Consider the following 19,490-nt stretch of genomic DNA (forward strand, 5'->3'; position numbering starts at 1 on the left):
ATAAAAACCCGAAACAATTCTATTAAAAACAGACATAAAATTACAAATCCGAATCAATATATTCCATCAAGGATTCTGAGGACTGACAAAATTAAAACATGATTTGAATTCAGTCCTGACAAGAACATTTTACATCTGTGTTGTTGAAGGTTTTCATGGCCGGAATCACAGGGTTGTTGTGTGTTTTCTGGGCTGTATGGCTATGTTCCAGAAGCATTCTCTCCTGAAGTTTTGCCCACATCAATGGCACGAATCCTCAGAGGTTGTGAGGTGTATTGCAAACGTTTTGCATCTGTTTGCAAATCTGTGGGCACATTGACCTAATGCACATATCATTGTGCGTTTCTGATCTGTGGGGCTTCAAGACCCTCATTTTTTTTATTAAAAAAATGTATCAAAAGGCACAAGACCCACATCAGTGTCTGATCTGTTGTGTCCTGTTTTCCTTGCAGCACCCAACCCGCCATCTGTCCGTGAAGAGCTTTGTACTGCCTCCCACGACACCATCACGGTCCACTGGATCTCGGACGATGAGTTCTGTGTCAGCTCCTATGAGCTCCAGTACACCATCTTCACCGGCCAGGCCAACTTCATTAGTAAGTTGCTATACAACATTATCCTATTTCCCAAGTTCTACAGACAATCATGTTATGTTAGGTAGACTTATACATGAGAATATTATTATATATATATATAAAAATGTAGCGTGCATAATTAGGACTGAGTTAACAACAAAACCACTTGGCCAAATCACATCAAATTTGGCCACAATACTCATCACTTTCCAAGGAGTGACCTTGCAACTTCAAAGCCTGACTGCTTCATACCTAGGGGATTCCATTGTAACCCAACTTGAATACCATTGAATACCCTTGTGGCTTCAAAGCCTGGCTGCTTCATGCCTAGGGGACTCCATTATTGGCCAACTTGAATACCATTGAATACCCTTGCAGCTTCAAAGCCTGGGTGCTTCATACCTAGGGGACTCCATTATTGGCCAACTTGAATACCATTCAGTAGCCTTGCAGCTTCAAAGCCTGGCTGCTTCATACCTAGGGAATTCCATTGTAACCCAGCTTGAATACCATTGAATAGCCTTGCAGCTTCAAAGCCTGGCTGCTTTACACCTAGGGGACTCCATTGTTGGCCAACTTGAATACCATTCAATAGCCTTGCAGCTTCAAAGCCTGGCTGCTATACCTAGGGGATTCCATTGTAACCCAACTTGAATACCATTGAATACCCTTGCAGCTTCAAAGCCTGGCTGCTATACCTAGGGGATTCCATTGTAACCCAACTTGAATATCATTGAATACCCTTGCAGCTTCAAAGCCTGGCTGCTATACCTAGGGGATTCCATTGTAACCCAACTTGAATATCATTGAATACCCTTGCAGCTTCAAAGCCTGGCTGCTATACCTAGGGGATTCCATTGTAACCCAACTTGAATATCATTGAATACCCTTGCAGCTTCAAAGCGTGGCTGCTTCATACCTAGGGGATTCCATTGTAACCCAACTTGAATATCATTGAATACCCTTGCAGCTTCAAAGCCTGGCTGCTTTATACCTAGGGGACTCCATTGTTGGCCAGCTTGAATACCATTCAATAGCCTTGTAGCTTCAAAGCCTGGCTGCTTCATACCTAGGGGAATCCTTTCTAGGCCACCTTGAATGCCACGAAGAAAACCCCACTGAGGACTATGCCACAGCAACGCGTGGCCGGGCACAGCTAGTATATACATACACGCAAGCAATGCCGTCAAGGTGAAAGTGAATTGCGAAGATGTATGCAAAGCCAAACACATGCAAAGCAAACACGGGCCACAGAAACATGGGAGTATACTGCTGTTGACTGAGCAGCCCAATGTTCAGTGATGTGGTAGTAAATATAGATTAGTTTATGGCTGGGAGACAGGTTTTGCCCTTAACTCAGAGTCTCGACAGGGCAATTTGATTATGAACTGGCCCTTAGCAATATTACGAAATAAAATTATGCAATTGCAGAGTGTAGGAGCTGTTTGTAAGCATTTTAACTCAATATCGGAAAGAGAACTCTCTTGAGTGGCTTATTATTTCTATAATGGCTGGACTGTAAGACAACCTGTCGAAGAATAATAAGAGTTAAGATGCAGACCAGAAATGGGTGATGGAAAAATGTTAACTTGATGTGATAAAGGGGGCAAAAGAACTGACTTCCCAAGAAAATGGTTGTTTATCTATACACATAATAAAAGTGAAAATACGTATGTATGTGTGTGGCTGGGGTGTCCACTTACAAAGACAAGCTCCCACTTCACAAATAGCTCTAGCTCCCACTACTAAGAAGACATTAATGGCCCTCCTTCCAATGACATTGCAGGTTATAGCGAGCGCCATGAACATGTACAAGAGCCCAGCCAGTGTCCTCCACAAACACCATTCTACTCCCCACCCAAGTGAAGGCTCTCATAAAGGACAATTTCCGTCTAGATTTTCTGTTTTTCCTCCACCACAGACATCCCAGTGTTTCTTACTCTTTCCATTGGTATGGAATTTGCATGACCCCGCCCACTGCCTCTCCCATAACCCTTTCCTATGGTGTAGAGTAGAGTAGAGTTAATCAGCAACTGAACATACTGGAAGGGATTGCAGGACTGACTCAACATAATGGACGTTGTAGTTCGCCCTGTATCAAGACAGAGCACTGTGACCCCCACCAGCAATGGACCTGGACCATATTTGGCATACGGAACGCCTGTGACAAACGAAAAATACTTGAGAGGTTTGGGGGGAATTGACTTTGATTTATGGGAGTTGTAGCTCACATCCAGAGAGCACTGTGCACCCAAAGAACAATGGATCTGGACCAAACTTGGCACAGATACCCGATACACCCAAATTTGAATACCGGTGGCCTTTGGGGAGAATTGCCCTTGACATTTGGGAATTGTAAGTACTGGGATTTAAATTTCACTTGCAATCAAAGAGCACTCTGAACCCCACCATAATTGGACTTGGACCTAAATTGTATGTAAGCGGGGATTGGGGAAAAGTGACCTTAGATTTGGGAGTTGTAGTTTATTTATTTATTTATTTACAGTATTTACATTCCACCCTTCTCACCCCGAAGTGGACTCAGGGTGGATCACATTATACACAAATAGGGCAAACATTCAATGCCCATATACACATAGAACCGAGACAGAGACAGACACAGAGGCAATTTAACCTTCTCCTGAGGGTATGTTCGATTCTGGCCACAGGGGGGAGCAGCTGCTTCATCATCAACCCTGACGGCACTTCCTCATTCCAACGTCGTAAATTAGTTAAATTTGCCTCCCCACTTTATAGGTGGTACCTTATTTCCTACTTGATAGATGCAACTATCTTTCGGGTTGCTAGGTCAGCAACAAGCAGGGGCTATTTTTTATTTTTTAATTGACGGGTGCTCACCCCGCCACAGGCTGGCCTCGAACTCATGACCTCATGGTCAGAGTGATTTATTGCAGCAGCCTGCTCACCAGCCTGCGCCACAGCCTGGTCCCTGCTCACCCTTATCCAGAGATCACTGAACTCAGTTGATGACGGATCTGGACAAAACTTGGCACACAGAACCTTGGTGACCAACATAACATACTGGAGGGTTTTTTTTGGGGGGGGGGGTGATTCACCCACACGGGAGTTGTAGTTCACCCTATATCCATAGATTTTACCAAACTTCCCAAAACAAGCAATACCTTTTTCAAATAACCCGGGTTCCACCGGGTCCCCAGGCTAGTAAGTAATAAAGAATATATAGTAAAGGTAAAGGTTTTCCCCTGACATTAAGTCCAGTCGTGACCGACTCTGGGGCTTGGTGCTCATCTCCATTTCTAAGCCGAAGAGCCAGCATTGTCCGTAGACACCTCCAAGGTCATGTGGCCGGATGATTGCATGGAATGCCATTACCTTCCCGCCGGAGCGGTACCTGTCAGCAGGGATGATGGGTAGCAGAGTGAAATCCAAAAATTCACCATCCCGGTCTTCACCTCCTTCCTCCAGACTGTCTCCCAGTGTGGAAAAACAGCACTGGACAAACACACTCCAGCAGATGAGGGTTCGGTTGGAAATCCAACGGCAATCAATCTTTATTTACAAGACTATATACAAAATAGAGTAAATCAGTCCTTCTCTCCATGAGTGCTTGCCGAAGCGACTCATGCACACACAGCACACTGCTCAACGCTTAGGAAACTCCTCTGCATTCCACAGGAACAGGAAAGAAAGTCCCGGTCAAAACAAACTTGACCCCATTGGTCCTGTGATACATCAATCATAGCAGACTCTCATTAACTCCATAACTGCTGAAATGCCTTGCCGAAAAAACTAACACATAAGGCATTTCTAATAACCCAGATTGATTTTTAACATTTCACAAAACACAATCCCCTTACAGTACCTATTGATCTACTCACATTTGCATGTTTTCGAACTGCTAGGTTGGCAGGAGCTGGGGCTAACAGCAGGCGCTCATTCCGTTCCCGGGATTTGAACCTGGGACCTTTTGGTCCACAAGCTCAACAGCTCAGCGCTTTAACACACTGTGCCACCAGGGGCCCCTAAAGAATATATGGGGAGCACTATTTTCCTTTTATTCCTCCCTCTTCCTCCCATTTCTACACACCCTAAATGCTGTTTCCTTAAAATAATGAGCTTCTCTCATTCACTCTTTTGGTACAATGCTCTGAAATAATTATTATAATATAGGAAGATGTGCAGCTTGGCAGGAAGAAAGGGATTTTGGGCATAATTTAAAGATCTTGCCAGATTTTGTATGCACTCATGCATCGCAGGCGGGTGGCACTCAACAATAACAGGCTCCTTAAACTGTTTCCTTCTGCTCCTAGTCATTGCCTGAATCTGGGGGCAGAAGGGGGTCATAGAGGAGAGGAGATAAATGTAATCTCGCCCTTGCTGACCCCGGCATTCGCCAAAGCCTGTTATCTCCCGTTGCTACAGCTGCCAAAGCTCTTTTCGATGAACACACTCCTGTAACCAGAGGCCAGATAATCCACTTCCTGCGATTAGGACCATTTGCACATCTTATCGCATTCTAGGCTTTGTTATCTCCCTGCTGATTTGATACCGCGGGTTCGTCATGTATAAAGAACGTCCTTTTAGATCAACCAAAAAAAAAAAACCAAGGCTCCAGGGTCCTTAGCTGGATATTCGAGATGTAGCCAGTTAGCACTCAGCCAAGCAAGCATCACTTCCCTGTGACGTGTATTCAGTGGCTTTCCAGAAGTGTTCTTGCATGTCCTTGCAAAGGTGATAATAGCATGTATTGATGTGACCTCCAGGCCATTATCCTCCCCGACATTCAGGCTATCCAGCTGTGTTGGACTACACCTCCAATGATCTCTAGCCAGGGAAGACATTAGTAATAAGGCGGATGGAAATTATAAAAGACTAGCTGTGCCCGGCCACAAAGTATGGCAAAGTATGGTGGTATGGAAATAAAATATTGAGGAATTGGTGGTAGTTAATGTAAAGGGTAAAGGGTTATATAGCTGTGTGGAAGGGCCTTGAGTCTACACTGCCATCTAATCCAGTTAAAATCTGATAATCTGTATTTTATAGGCAGTGTGGAAGAGGCCTAAGTGAGGCCTAACTCTGCCTTCCCCTGGGCTGAGTGGGTTGCTTGGAGACCAAGTGGGCGGAGCTTAACCTTCTAACTGGCAGCAATTGGGAAAAAAACAATTATTCATCTCCCTCTAATTAGTACTTTATTTTTTATTTTTTGTTTGCTGTATGAACGTAGAGGCATGGATGAGGGGTTGTGCTGCCAAGTTTAGTGTTTCTGGGATGTGTAGTTTTCTTGTTTTGTCCTAGGCCGAAATTTCATTATCCTTTTATATATATAGATTACATGTAATATGTAATTTATAATTAATATTATTACATTATATTATTATTAGTATAATATTGTATTACATTATAATATTATTATTTTTGTGTTTCAGCTAAATGGACCGTTTGCTCTGATGGATAGCCATGTTTTTCACATGTCCTCTGTGCTTTCCTCCTTCCTTTTTCAGGTTTGTACAACTCCATGGACAGTTGGATGATCGTCCCCAACATCAAGCAGAATCACTACACGGTGCATGGGCTTCAGAGTGGCACAAGATACATCTTTCTTGTCAAGGCAATAAACCAGGCCGGCAGCCGGAACAGTGACCCCGCCAGGCTCAAGACTAACAGTAAGTGCCTCCAGAAATGGGATTCCCCCCATAAACACACACACTAGTTGCCAATAAGAAAGGGAATCCACAATGTGAATGGATGACTTATATAGGCGTATGACACTGGGCTGTCGTGGTATACTTTTGAAGTGTCGTTACTCATCGTGAGAGTTTCTATAAGTAACTCCCACACACAATGTAAATGGAAAAAAATTGTAGGCAACTCTTCTGTTCTGCGTTAATGAATCAGTCGTAACAAGCACCATCTCTACCAGGAACTGATCTTTTAAATATCTAATATGTACTGACCTTTTATTCAAGAAAAAAATGAAATCACAATGTCATGATTCACCGTCGGGAGGTGTTTTTTTTTTGTAATGAATCAAATCAAAAATTATTTTTAAGTAACCTTTCCAGACCCCCTGTGACATCCAAGCCGGTGGAGGTGTGATTAAAGCGGTGCCATTTCTCTCGATTCCCTGTCGATTCACTAGTTTTATTTATATGTCACCTACCTGCCTCCTCCCACAAATCATTCAGAAAGGCTGACAAACTAAAATTTCAAATAAAAAAGAAATATAGGGTTGCTGTGAGTGTTCTGAGCTGTATGGCCATGCTCCAGAAGCATTCTCTCCTGACATTTCAGCCACATCTATGGCAGAGGTTGGGAGGTCTGAGGATGCCTGCTTTTGAGGATGCTTGCCATAGATGTGGGCAAAACGTCAGGAGAGAATGCTTCTGGAATATGGCCATACAGCCTGGAAAACTAGCAACCCAGTCACCAAAGTGATAGGACAGGTAATAACTTGCTCCCTGTAGTCACATGTGTTGGGAATGGATGAGCCGTTAAGCTCTAATCACCCTCTTTATGAGGTAAATTCCCATTAAAATAGCAGAGTAAAAATTGCAGTGGTGAGACTTACACACAGTGTGAGTTTCGGAAGGCCTCTTTGTCATCAGGAAGGCAAAGGGATGCAAAGTTAGCTTTAAAAGCATTTATAGAGGTAAAAAGAAATCCATTGATGGATAGAAAAGGTTTGGAACTAACTATCTAATCTAATCCTGTTCTAATACACATAGACGGATCAAAATAACAAAGGTATAGATAGCTACATCTTGACTATAAGAGCAGACAGAGTGTGTCCTCTCTCTGGAACAAAGCAGGAAGATGGAATGGCGACCAAGCCTCGTGGGTCGCTTCTTCTCTAGGGCCATAAACATTCCAAAAGCCAATTTGGGGAAGTTACGTCAAAGCCCTAGGAGAGATCACATTTCTAAAGCATCAAAGGGGTGGGTTGATCTAAACAGGACATGAGGGAGGAAACAATAGTAAAGCCTAATCAGAGCATGCATAGAACTGGGGAAGGTGTCCCTAACTGTTTTCTAGGCTTCCTATCTAACCATAGAGACTTAAGCAGTACAGGATGACATTTTTCCAACAACATGCCATGCAATTTTGAACCAGGTAACATTTCCAAGCACCTTTCCATTGCATCCTCACATATAGGTAGTATGTTGCACGTAGTCCAAAAGGGACATAACTAAGGTAGTTCTCATTGTGGTCAGATCAGACATCTCCAGAAACACAAGGTGGAGTACTTTAGTTTTAGTTGTGCAAATTAAAACTAAAGTACTCCACAACTAAAACCAAAGATACTCCATCTTCTTGTGTTTCTGGAGATGTCTGATCTGACCACAATGAGAACTACCTTAGTTATGTCCCTTTTGGACTATGTGCAACATACTACCTATATGTGAGGATGCCATGGAAAGGTGCTTGGAAATTATTATTATTTATTATTATTATTTACAGCATTTATAGTCCGCCCTTCTCACCCCGAAGGGGACTCAGGGCGGATCACATTACACATATTAGGCAAACATTCAATGCCTTTTTAACATAGGACAAAGACAAACAACAACATAGCTCCGAGCGGGCCTCGAACTTATGACCTCCTGGTCAGTGATTCATTGCAGTTAATTGCACTGGCTTGCTCTCCCATCTGCGCCACAGCCCTGGGCCGTGTTACCAGGTTGTGCACCAGGAGGAGCCCCCGGCGGTGTAGTGGGTTAAAGCCTTGTGACTTGAAATGCGGGTTGCTGACCTGAAGGCTGCCAGCTTCGAATCCAACCTGGGGAGAGCACGGATGAGCCCAGCTCCAGCTCATTGTGGGGACATGAGAGAAGCCTCCCACAAGGATGGTTAAAACATCAGAATATTCGGGCGTCCCCTGGACAATGTCCTTGCAGACAGCCAGTACTCTCACACCAGAAACAACTTGCCGTTTCTCAAGTCGCTCCTGACACGAAAAAAAAAGTTGTGCAAATGACCTTCTAGCCACCACTTGAAACCTGAGAGTCAAGAGATATCCTAAGGAAGAGGGAGCAGGCTTGTTTTCTGCTGCCCTGGACACAAGGACTCAATGGAGACATGGGTTTGAATTCCAGGAAAGGAGATTCCACTTGAACATTAGGAAGAACTTTCTGACTGTGCAACAACAGTGGAACTCTCTACCTCAGAGTCCAGTTGACATTTCTTCCTTAGAGGTTTTTAAACAGAGGCTTGATGGCCATTTGTGGCGGGTGTTTTGATTGTACTTTTCCTGCATGGCAGGGAGTTAGACTAGATGGTCCATGTGGTCTCTACCAAGTCTATGATTCCGGGACCCAATTAAGTCTTCAAAGGCGCAACAGGGCAATCCAATGGAAGCTGAATGCTTATTCCTTGATCAATACAATAAGGAAAACAAACAGAGACAATAAGGACACGTTGTGCCGGAGATCCATGCAGGCACATCATACGGGCCAAGAATAACATGTTCCCAGCCTTGCAGCACTTCTGTGTCTTTAGAAATCCCTCTCTTTGCTTTGATATTTCAATCCCATCTCCTTCTGCACCGTTTCCTGGGTGTTGAAAATGATTTATTACCTCCACTGCTCCCTCCTCTCCTTGGGCAGCACAGTGTGCATGCAAGATAAAAACCGTGTCAGATCCCACCCAGGGTTTCAGGAGAGCGACTTGGGCTTTGATGAAAAGCAAGCCTTAGATCCATCCCCCTCCCTTTATTAATGAAACCATTATTGTGGTTCAGAAAGTACCGCTTAGTTATTTGTGTGGGTTCTCAAGAGGGCGAATTGTTAGGATAAGCCAATTGCTAATAGGCACACACATGTTCCCTTGGAGAGGTATTGACTTGTTTCAACACATTGCGAGGAACAAGAGTGGATTTGGGGAGGGGGGGGTGCTTATTCTGTCAGTCAGCCACCCTAAGTGCTTCGCTTCACAGGCAAGCACCATTTGCGAGATTAAGCCAGGTGTCATTGGGATGCTTTGCTGTGGGTTTGTCAGCCTTTGACTTCCTACGCTTGTCACTTAAGGAGCAGGTACTGCAGAGAAGTGCCACAGAAGTCCCAACTCGGCTGATGACATTGCCAGCTTGTAATAGAGTCTGTGAACAGAAACTGTGCCTGCTTCCCCCAGCCCTCCCTTTTTTTTGTACCAGGAGGATTGCCTAACTGTTGCAACACATGATATCTCCCACCCCAAAGGGAGCACATCAAAGAGAAAGCTCCCTCCGCAGTTAATACGAGGGTTGAATGAAAAGTAATGCCTCCACCTTCATAACTCAACAGATGGCAGTCCTGGTCTGCGGCAGGTACTGGCTTGATCAGTAGACTCTCCTTTACAGTTCCATTTGGTGAGAAGCTTTAGCATTGAACGGTTGTGTTGTTAAAGTGCAAAATATGGAACCCTGCACAGACGGGGAAGCCTTGGCATTGAACGGTTATGTTGTTAAAGTGAGAAGTATGGAACCCTGCGCAGACAGGGAAGCCTTAGCATTGAACGGTTGTGTTGTTAAAGTGAGAAGTATGGAACCCTGCGCAGACAGGGAAGCCTTAGCATTGAACGGTTGTGTTGTTAAAGTGAGAAGTATGGAACCCTGCGCAGACAGGGAAGCCTTAGCATTGAACGGTTGTGTTGTTAAAGTGCAAAGTATGGAACCCTGCACAGACCGGGAAGCCTTAGCATTGAACGGTTGTGTTGTTAAAGTGCAAAGTATGAAACCCTGCACAGACGGGGAAGCCTTGGCATTGAACGGTTGTGTTGTTAAAGTGAGAAGTATGGAAACCTGCGCAGACGGGGAAGCCTTAGCATTAAACGGTTGTGTTGTTAAAGTGCGAAGTATGGAACCCTGCGCAGACGGGGAAGCCTTGGCATTGAACGGTTGTGTTGTTAAAGTGAGAAGTATGGAACCCTGCGCAGACGGGGAAGCCTTGGCATTGAACGGTTGTGTTGTTAAAGTGAGAAGTATGGAACCCTGCACAGACGGGGAAGCCTTGGCATTGAACGGTTGTGTTGTTAAAGTACAAAGTATTAAACCCTTGTGCTGGCAGGAAAGGTCGGCAGTTTGAATCTGGGAGAAGGGTGAACTCTTGTCTGTCAGCTCTAGCTCATGAGAGAAGCCTCCCACAGGATGGTAAAACATCAAACATCTAGGCGTCCCCTGGGCAACATCCTTGCAGGCAGCCAATTCTTTCACAATCCCATCGCCTTCCCATTCAGGTTGGGAACTGTCTGCATTGAGAGGATCAGACCTGACTCCCATGAACTCCAAATGCCCCTGGCCTTCCATAACTTTGTCAAGTGGGATGCAAAAGGTAGATGGATCTGACAGCCCTCCTGGATGCTCGCAGAGACCTGCTCTAAGGGATCATATTCAGTTCTGCTTGTCTTGAGAAATCAAAGCAGAACTGTTCCCTTTCTTCCCAAGTGCACATGTTTACTGTCCTTTCATATGTTGTTGACGGACTTCCAGAAATCGGTAACTCCGCCAAGTTTGAGGACAGCCTCAGCACCAGAGCTCAGGGACCTGCTCGTTTTCATCAGCGGTGTATTGAGGAAAATAGGTTCTGAGAAATGTATTGTTGTTGTTGTCACTTATTTATATAGCGCAATAACTGTACATGGCACTTTACAAGCAAAATAACAACAAAACAGCTCCCTACTCTCAAGTTTACAGTCTAATTAATATATGATGGAAAAGGAAAAGGGAAGGGGTGTGTGGGACGGGATTAAATCCACTGCCTCTTCTTTTCTCCCTTTGAGGCCAAAGCAAAGGAGTTGGGAGTAGGAGAAAACAACCTTGTTCTATGTATTGTTGAAGGCTTTCATGGCCGGAATCACTGGGTTGCTGTGAGTTTCCCGGGCTATATGGGTATGTTCCAGCAGGATTCTCTCTTAACATTTCACCTGCATCTGTGGCTGGTATTTTCAGAGGTTGGCAGTGAAGCAAGTGGAGTGTATCTATCTATCTATCTATCTATCTATCTATCTATCTATCTATCTATCTATCTATCTATCTGTGGAATGTCCAGGGTAGTAGAAAGAACCCTTGTCTGTTTCACGTAAGTGCGAATGTTGCAATTAGTAAAGGTAAAGATTTTCCCCTCGACATTAAGTCTAGTCATGTCCGACTCTGGCGGTTGGTCTCATCTCCATTTGTAAGCCAAAGAGCCGGCGTTTTCCGTAGACACCTCCAAGGTTATGTGGCCGGCATGACTGCATGGAGCGCCTTTACCTTCAGTACCTATTGATCTACAGTAGAGTCTCACTTATCCAACATAAACGGGCCGGCAGAATGTTGGATAAGCGAATATGTTGGATAATAAGGAGGCATTAAGGAAAAGCCTATTAAACATCAAATTAGGTTATGATTTTACAAATTAAGCACCAAAACATCATGTTATACAACACATTTGACAGAAAAAGTAGTTCAATATGCAGTAATGCGACGTAGTAATTACTGTATTTACAAATTTAGCACCAAAATATCATGATGTACTGAAAACATTGACTACAAAAATGCGTTGGATAATCCAGAACGTTGGATAAGCGAGTGTTGGATAAGTGAGATTCTACTGTATTTATTTTATTTATTTCCAGAATTTATACCCCGCCCTTCTCACCCGGGGGGACTCAGGGCGGCTTACACAGTTGACAACATTCAATGCCAAGAACACAACAATAAAACAAAAACAGTACACACAATCAATTAAAACTATAAAAATACATCATTAAAATACATTATAAAAATTAAAACATATGTAAATTAGCTCCATTTGTCTAAAAACCTCATGCTTCAGCCTTCAATCGGACCATGTCGACGTTATCATATTACTCGTTAAAAGCTTGTGCACACAGCCATGTTTTCAGAGCCTTTCTGAAACCCAGAAGAGTTGGGGCTTGTCGGATATTTGTGGGGAGGGTGTTCCACAGCCGGGGAGCCACCACCGAGAAGGCCCTGTCCTTCGTTCCCACCAGCCGCGCCTGCGAGGCAGGTGGGACCGAGAGCAGGGCCTCTCCAGATGATCTTAGGGATCTAGCTGGCTCATATGAGGAGATACGTTCGGATAAGTAAATTGGGCCAGAACCGTTTAGGGCTTTATAGGTCAAGACCAGCACTTTGAATTGGGCTCGGTAGCATATCGGCAGCCAGTGGAGCTGGCTTAGCAGGGGGGTGGTACGCTCCCTGTATGCCGCCCCAGTTATTAATCTGGCTGCCGCCCGTTGTACTAGTTGGAGCTTCCGGGCCGTCTTCAAAGGCAACCTCACGTAGAGAGCGTTGCAGTAATCCAAACGAGCTGTAACCAGAGCATGGACCACCGTGGCCAAGTCAGACCTCCCAAGGAACGGGCGCAGCTGGCGCACAAGTCTTAGTTGTGCGAAGGTTCCCCTGGCCACCGCCGAGACCTGGGGCTCCAGGCTCAGCGATGAGTCCAGGAGGACCCCCAGACTGCGAACCTTCAGGGGGAGTGCGACCCCGTCCAGCACAGGCTGTAACCCTATTCCCTGTTCAGCCTTACGACTGACCAGGAGAACCTCTGTCTTGTCTGGATTCAATTTCAATTTGTTGGCCCTCATCCAGTCCGACACAGCGGCCAGACAGGACCTGAACAGCCTCCTTAGTGACAGGTGGAAAGGAGTGACAGAGCTGGACATCATCTGCGTACAGATGACACCTCACCCCGAAACTCCGGATGATCTCTCCCAGCGGCTTCATGTATATGTTGAACAACATGGGGGACAGTACTGACCCCTGCGGGACCCCACAAGACAATGGTTGTGGGGTCGAGCAGGTGTCCCCCAATGACACCATCTGGGAACGACCCTCCAGGAAGGACCAGAGCCACTGCAAAACAGTACCTCCGAGCCCCATCCCGGCAAGGCGCCCCAGAAGGATACCGTGATCGACGGTATCGAAGGCCACTGAGAGGTCCAGCAGAACCAGCAGGGACACACTCCCCCTGTCCAGCTCGCGGAGTAGATCATCGACTAAGGCGACCAAGGCTGTCTCGGTACCATGCCCCAGCCTGAAACCAGACTGCGCCGGATCTAGAAAATCAGTGTCAACCAAGAATGCCTGGAGTTGTGCGGCCACCACGCATTCCACGACCTTGCCCAAAAAGGGGAGATTGGAAATAGGCCGAAAGTTCTCCAATTGAGTGGGGTCCAGTGATGGCTTCTTCAACAGCGGTTTGATCACAGCCAATTTGAGGCTCGCTGGAAAAATGCCTTCCCGAAGGGAGGCATTCACCACCACCTTCACCCACTCGGCCAATCCCCCTCTGGCTTCTCTCACTAGCCAGGATGGGCAGGGGTCTAGGATGCATGTGGTAGCCCTCACCTCTCCAAGCACCTTGTCCACATCCTCGAGCTCAACCAATTGAAAAGAATCCATCAAAATGGGACAAGCAGGTGCTTGTGTTACATCCTCGGAAGCTGCCATTAATATGGTGTCAAAGCCAGAGCGGATCAAAGCAACTTTGTCCGCAAAGAACCGAGCAAATGCTTCACAGCGGGCTGCCGAGTTGTCAGGGATCCCGTCTTGGGAGATGGGATATAACAAACCTCTGACATCTACTCACATCTGCATGTTTTTGAACTGCTAGGTTGGCAGAAGCTGGAGCTAACAACGGGAGCTCACTTCACTTCCCAGATTCGAACCACTGACCTTTCGGTCAGCAAATTCAGCAGCTTGGTGGTTTAATCGCTGCACCACCAAGGGCTTCATGTTGCAATTAGCAAACTTGAATAGCCTTGAGTAGCCATGAAACCTTCTCCCCAGTAACATGCAATGCTGAAAATATAATATAATATATATATATATATATATATATATATATATATATATATATAAATATATAAAATATACACTATAATATACAATAATATATAATAATGTAATATATTGTATATACAGTAGAGTCTCACTTATCCAACATTCACTTATCCAACGTTCTAGATTATCCAACGCATTTTTGTAGTCAGTGTTTTCAATACATTGTGATATTTTGGTGCTAAATTCGTAAATACAGTAATTACTACGTAGCACTACTGCATACTGAACTACCTTTTCTGTAAAATTTGTTGTATAACATGATGTTTTGGTGCTTAATTTGTAAAATCATAACTTAATTTGGTGTTTAATAGGCTTCTCCTTAATCTCTCCTTGTTATCCAACATATTTACTTATCCAACGTTCTGCCGGCCCATTTATGTTGGATAAGTGAAACTCTACTTGTACATCTATATATATAAAAGGGTAATGGAATCATGGCACTGAACAAAACAACTAAACTAAACGCCCCACAACCTTGAAAATTGACAACACAACCTCTCATCCACGCCTCTACGTTCATACAACAAAAAGAAAAGAAAAATTAAATCCTAGCCACAGCAACGCGTGGCCAGGAACAGCTAGTATAATATTGGTAATAATGTTGTAATATAATGCAATATAATACTAACAATAATACAATATAATAATATTAATTATATATTATATATTACACTAGCTGTGCCCGGCCACGCGTTGCTGTGGCGAAGTCTGGTGGTCTGGGAAATAAAGTATTGAGGAATTGGTGGTAGTTAAGGTCAAGGGTAAAGGTTTTCCCCTGACGTTAAGTCCAGTCGTGTCTTACTCTGGAGGTTGGTGCTCATCTCCATTTCTAAGCCGAAGAGCCGGCGTTGTCCGTAGACTCCTCCAAGGTCATGTGGGATGACTACATGGAGCGGCGTTACCTTCCCGCCGGAGCAGTACCTATTGATGCACTCACATTTGCATGTTTTCGAACTTCTGGGTTGGCAGAAGCTGGGGCTAACAGTGGGGGCTCTCTCCGCTCCCCCAATTCAAACCTGTGGCCTTTCGGTCCAGAAGTTCAGCAGCTCAGCGCTTTAACACGCTGCGCCATCAAGGGATATTATTTCCTAAAGGTTGTGAATATACAATATTTCTGATTGGTTTTTTTTGTCTGTTGGAGGCAAGTATGAATGCTGCAATTAGGAAAAATGATTAGGATGTAATGGCCTTGCAGCTTTAAAGCCTGGCTGTTTCCTCCCTGAGTGAATTTTTTGTTGGGAGGTGTTAGCTGGCCCTGATTGTTTCCTGTCTGGAATTCCCTTGTTTTCAGAGTGGTGTTGTTTGCGATATTTTATGTGCTTCTACTGTCTGTGGCCCTGAGAAAACAGGATTTGCCAGACTTTGATGATGGGAATACTTTGTTGGGAGGTGTTAGCTGGCCCTGATTGTTTCCTGTCTGGAATTCCCTTGTTTTCAGAGTGATGTTGTTTGCTATATTTTATGTGTTTCTACTGTCTGTGGCCCTGAGAAAACAGGATTTGCCAGACTTTGATGATGGGAATACTTTGTTGGGAGGTGTTAGCTGGCCCTGATTGTTTCCTGTGTGGAATTCCCCTGTTTATTTACTGTCCTGGTTTTAGAGATTATATTGTTTTGCATTATTCTATCCCAGTAATTATTTCATATTAAAGAAGAATCTCACTTATCCAACATTCGCTTATACAATGTTCTGGATTATCCAACGCAGTCTGCCTTTTCATAATCAATGTTTTTGTAGTCAGTGTTTTAAATTCATTGTGATATTTTAGTGGTAAATTTGTAAATACAGTACAGTAGAGTCTCACTTATCCAACATAAACGGGCCGGCAGAACGTTGGATAAGCGAATATGTTGGATAATGAGGAATTAAGGATAACCCTATTAAACATCAAATTAAGTTATGATTTTACAAATTAAGCACCAAAACATCATGTTAGACAACAAATTTGTCAGAAAAAGTAGTTCAGTACACAGTAATGCTATATAGTAATTACTGTATTTATGAATTTAGCACCAAAATATCACGATATATTGAAAGCATTGACTACAAAAATGCGTTGGATAATCCAGAACGTTGGATAAGCGAGTGTTGGATAAGTGAGACTCTACTGTAAATACTACATAGCATTACTGCGCATGGAACTACTTTTTCTGTCAAATTTGTTGTATAATATGATGTTTTGGTGCTTAATTTGTATAACGATTACCTAATTTGATGTTTAATTGGCTTTTCCTGAATCCCTTCTTATTATCCAACATATTCACTTATCCTGCCGGCCTGTTTACGTTGGATAAGTGAGACTCTACTGTATATTTCTCATCTTATATTATCTGCTCAGAACTGGATTATATGAGGCTCCTTCTTCACAGCTGAATAAAATGCACACTGAAGTGGATTATATGGCAGTGTGGAGTCAAGATAATCCAGTGCAAAGCAGATAATATAAGATTATAAATGGGTTATATAGCTGTGTTGAAGGGCCATGAGTCTACACTGCCATATAATCCAGTGCAAATTAGATAATCTGTGGAAGAAGCCTAAGTGAGGCCTAAATCTGCCTGTCCCCTAACTGAAACCTGGCCTTCCCTTGGTTGTTAGGCAACCAAGTGGGCAGAGATTAGCCCTCTAAACTGGCAGCAATTGGATAAAAATACATCAAGGGAACTACTGACCGCATAGGGAAGCTGATGAAGAAGCACAACCTACAAACTATCTACAGACCCACGAAGAAAATCCAACAAATGCTACGGTCAGCGAAGGACAAGAGGGATCCTCTCTCTTCTGCAGGAGTCTACCGGATACCATGCAGCTGTGGACAAGTCTACATAGGGACCACCAAACGCAGCATTGCCCAAACAAGAGTCAAAGAACATGAAAGGCACTGCAGACTAATTCAACCAGAGAAATCAGCCATAGCAGAGCATTTGATGAACCAGCCTGGACACAGAATACTATTTGAGAACACAAAAATGCTGGACCATTCTAAAAACTATCATGTCAGACTACACAGAGAAGCCATTGAAATCCACAAGCATGTGGACAACTTCAACAGAAAGGAAGAAACCATGAAAATGAACAAAATCTGGCTACCAGTATTACAAAACTCCAAAATCAAAACAGTAGATGGGAACCAACACAATGAGGACTTGACTGAACAAAGGATGCCCCCAGGCAAGGGACAAAACATTTCCAGTGCCAATTAGGGTGATTAACTGAAACATTAATGCTGGCTCCCAGTGACAAAGAACTCTTGCCACACCTTGGACTCTACACAGATATATATTCTTTCCTTTCCTGACTTAGTTTATCCATACCTCACAACCTCTGAGGATGCCTGCCATAGATGTGGGCGAAACGTCAGGAGAGAATGCTTCTGGAACATGGCCACACAGCCCGAAAGACATACAACAACCCTGTGATTCTGGCCATGAAAGCCTTCGACAACACAAAAAAAATATTGCTCTCCCTCTAATTAGGACTTTATTTTTCTTTTCTTTTTGTTGTATCAACCTTGAGGCGTGGATGATGGGTTGTGTTGTCAAATTTTGAGGTTGGGGGGCCTGTACTTTTGTTGTTTTGTGAATTGCCGTGATGCCATCACTCTTTTATATATATAGATGTAATGTTGCCAATATTATGGTATACTTGTATAGTACAATATAGTAATAGGTAATGCTAATATTGTGCTATGCTAATAATATATTTTATTGTATGTACATATTATTTGTAAGCTGCTCTGAGTCCCCTTCAGGGTGAGAAGGGCAGGATATAAATGTAGTAAATAAATGAATAAAGTCAATCAGTGAAGGTATCTGCATAGCATAAATACGGCAAGCCTGTTCTATCTTGAGTGTGACGTCATTTCAGATATTAAAACATACCTATCAAAGTCCTTTCAAAGAAGGTAACGGCGCTCCCTGCAGTCATGCTGGCCACATGACCTTGGAGGTGTCTATGGACGACGCTGACTCTTTGGCTTAGAAATGGAGATGAGCACCAACCCCCAGAGTTGGACACGATTAGACTTGACATCAAGGGGAAACCTTGATCTTTACTGTCAAAGTCTTCTCTTAACTCTTAACCAGGCTGTGCTGCAGGTGGGAGAGCAAGCCAGCTGCAATTAACTGCAATGAATCTCTCTGACCAGGAGGTCATGAGTTCGAGGCCGCTCAGAGCCTATGTTTGTTTGTCTTTGTTCTATGTTAAAAGGCATTGAATGTTTGCCTATATGTGTAATGTGATCGGGGTGAGAAGGGTGGAATATAAATGCTGTAAATAAATACATAAATAAACTTTCTCCAAGCTTAAACATACCCGGGCTGTGGCGCAGGCTGGTGAGCAGCCGGCTGCAGCCAGCTGCAACAAATCATTCTGACCAAGAGGTCATGAGTTCGAGGCCAGCTCGGAGCCTGCGTTTGTCTTTGTCTTTGTTCTATGTTAAGGCATTGAATGTTTGCCTTATATGTGTAATGTGATCCACCTTGAGTCCCCTTCGGGGTGAGAAGGGCGGAATATAAATACTGTAAATAAATAAATAGATAAATAAATAAATACTTGGCTCCCTGAGCCACCCCTTGTAAGGCTTTGCTTCGATACCTTTGATCCTGCTCTAGACACGTTCCAGCTTCTCAATATCGTTCTCGAATTGCGTGGCCCGGAACTGGGCACCTTATTCGCTGCCTCCTTTCATCCAAAGCCTTGGGAAATCTGTCCTTTGAGGAAAGAGCCTTTCAATCCGCACACAGCAGGAGATCCAACCTCATTTTCTGACATTGATTGGTTTATGTACCCTGGGCAGAGTGTGAGGAAAAAGGTTCTTGGCTTTGCTATTCGTGCCAGAAAAAATGATTGAGAAGCTACAAAGTTGTGCTTTGCTGTACAGTGTAACCACAGAGCATCTGCTGCAAGGAGTGTCTGGCCGTGGCCGTGGATGATGGGGGAGAAAGAGAGAATGATGCACCGCTGGACTCAAAGGCTATTATTCCAGCACTTAAGGAGGCTCTTTTTCACCCTGCAAAGTGCCTGGATAGCTCCCATTAATGCTAATAGAGAGGAAAGCCTTAAAGGAATTCAGACTACTTACACTCGATTTCTCCCACTTTGCTGG

The 19,490-nt window shown here is 44.0% G+C and overlaps 1 protein-coding gene across 1 annotated transcript in view; it reads left to right on the plus strand.

Annotated features, from left to right (window-relative positions):
• The window catches only part of mid2 (midline 2), a 232,568-nt gene that overhangs the window by 200,021 nt on the left and 13,057 nt on the right, over window positions 1–19,490 (plus strand). Inside the window, exons 7-8 of the mRNA XM_062964066.1 lie at window positions 453–596; window positions 6,059–6,220. Of these exons, the coding sequence (XP_062820136.1) occupies window positions 453–596; window positions 6,059–6,220 (306 nt within the window). The remainder of the gene's footprint in view (window positions 1–452; window positions 597–6,058; window positions 6,221–19,490) is intronic.

The sequence above is a fragment of the Anolis carolinensis genome, unplaced genomic scaffold (assembly GCF_035594765.1).
Source record: "Anolis carolinensis isolate JA03-04 unplaced genomic scaffold, rAnoCar3.1.pri scaffold_12, whole genome shotgun sequence".
NCBI lineage: Eukaryota > Metazoa > Chordata > Lepidosauria > Squamata > Dactyloidae > Anolis > Anolis carolinensis.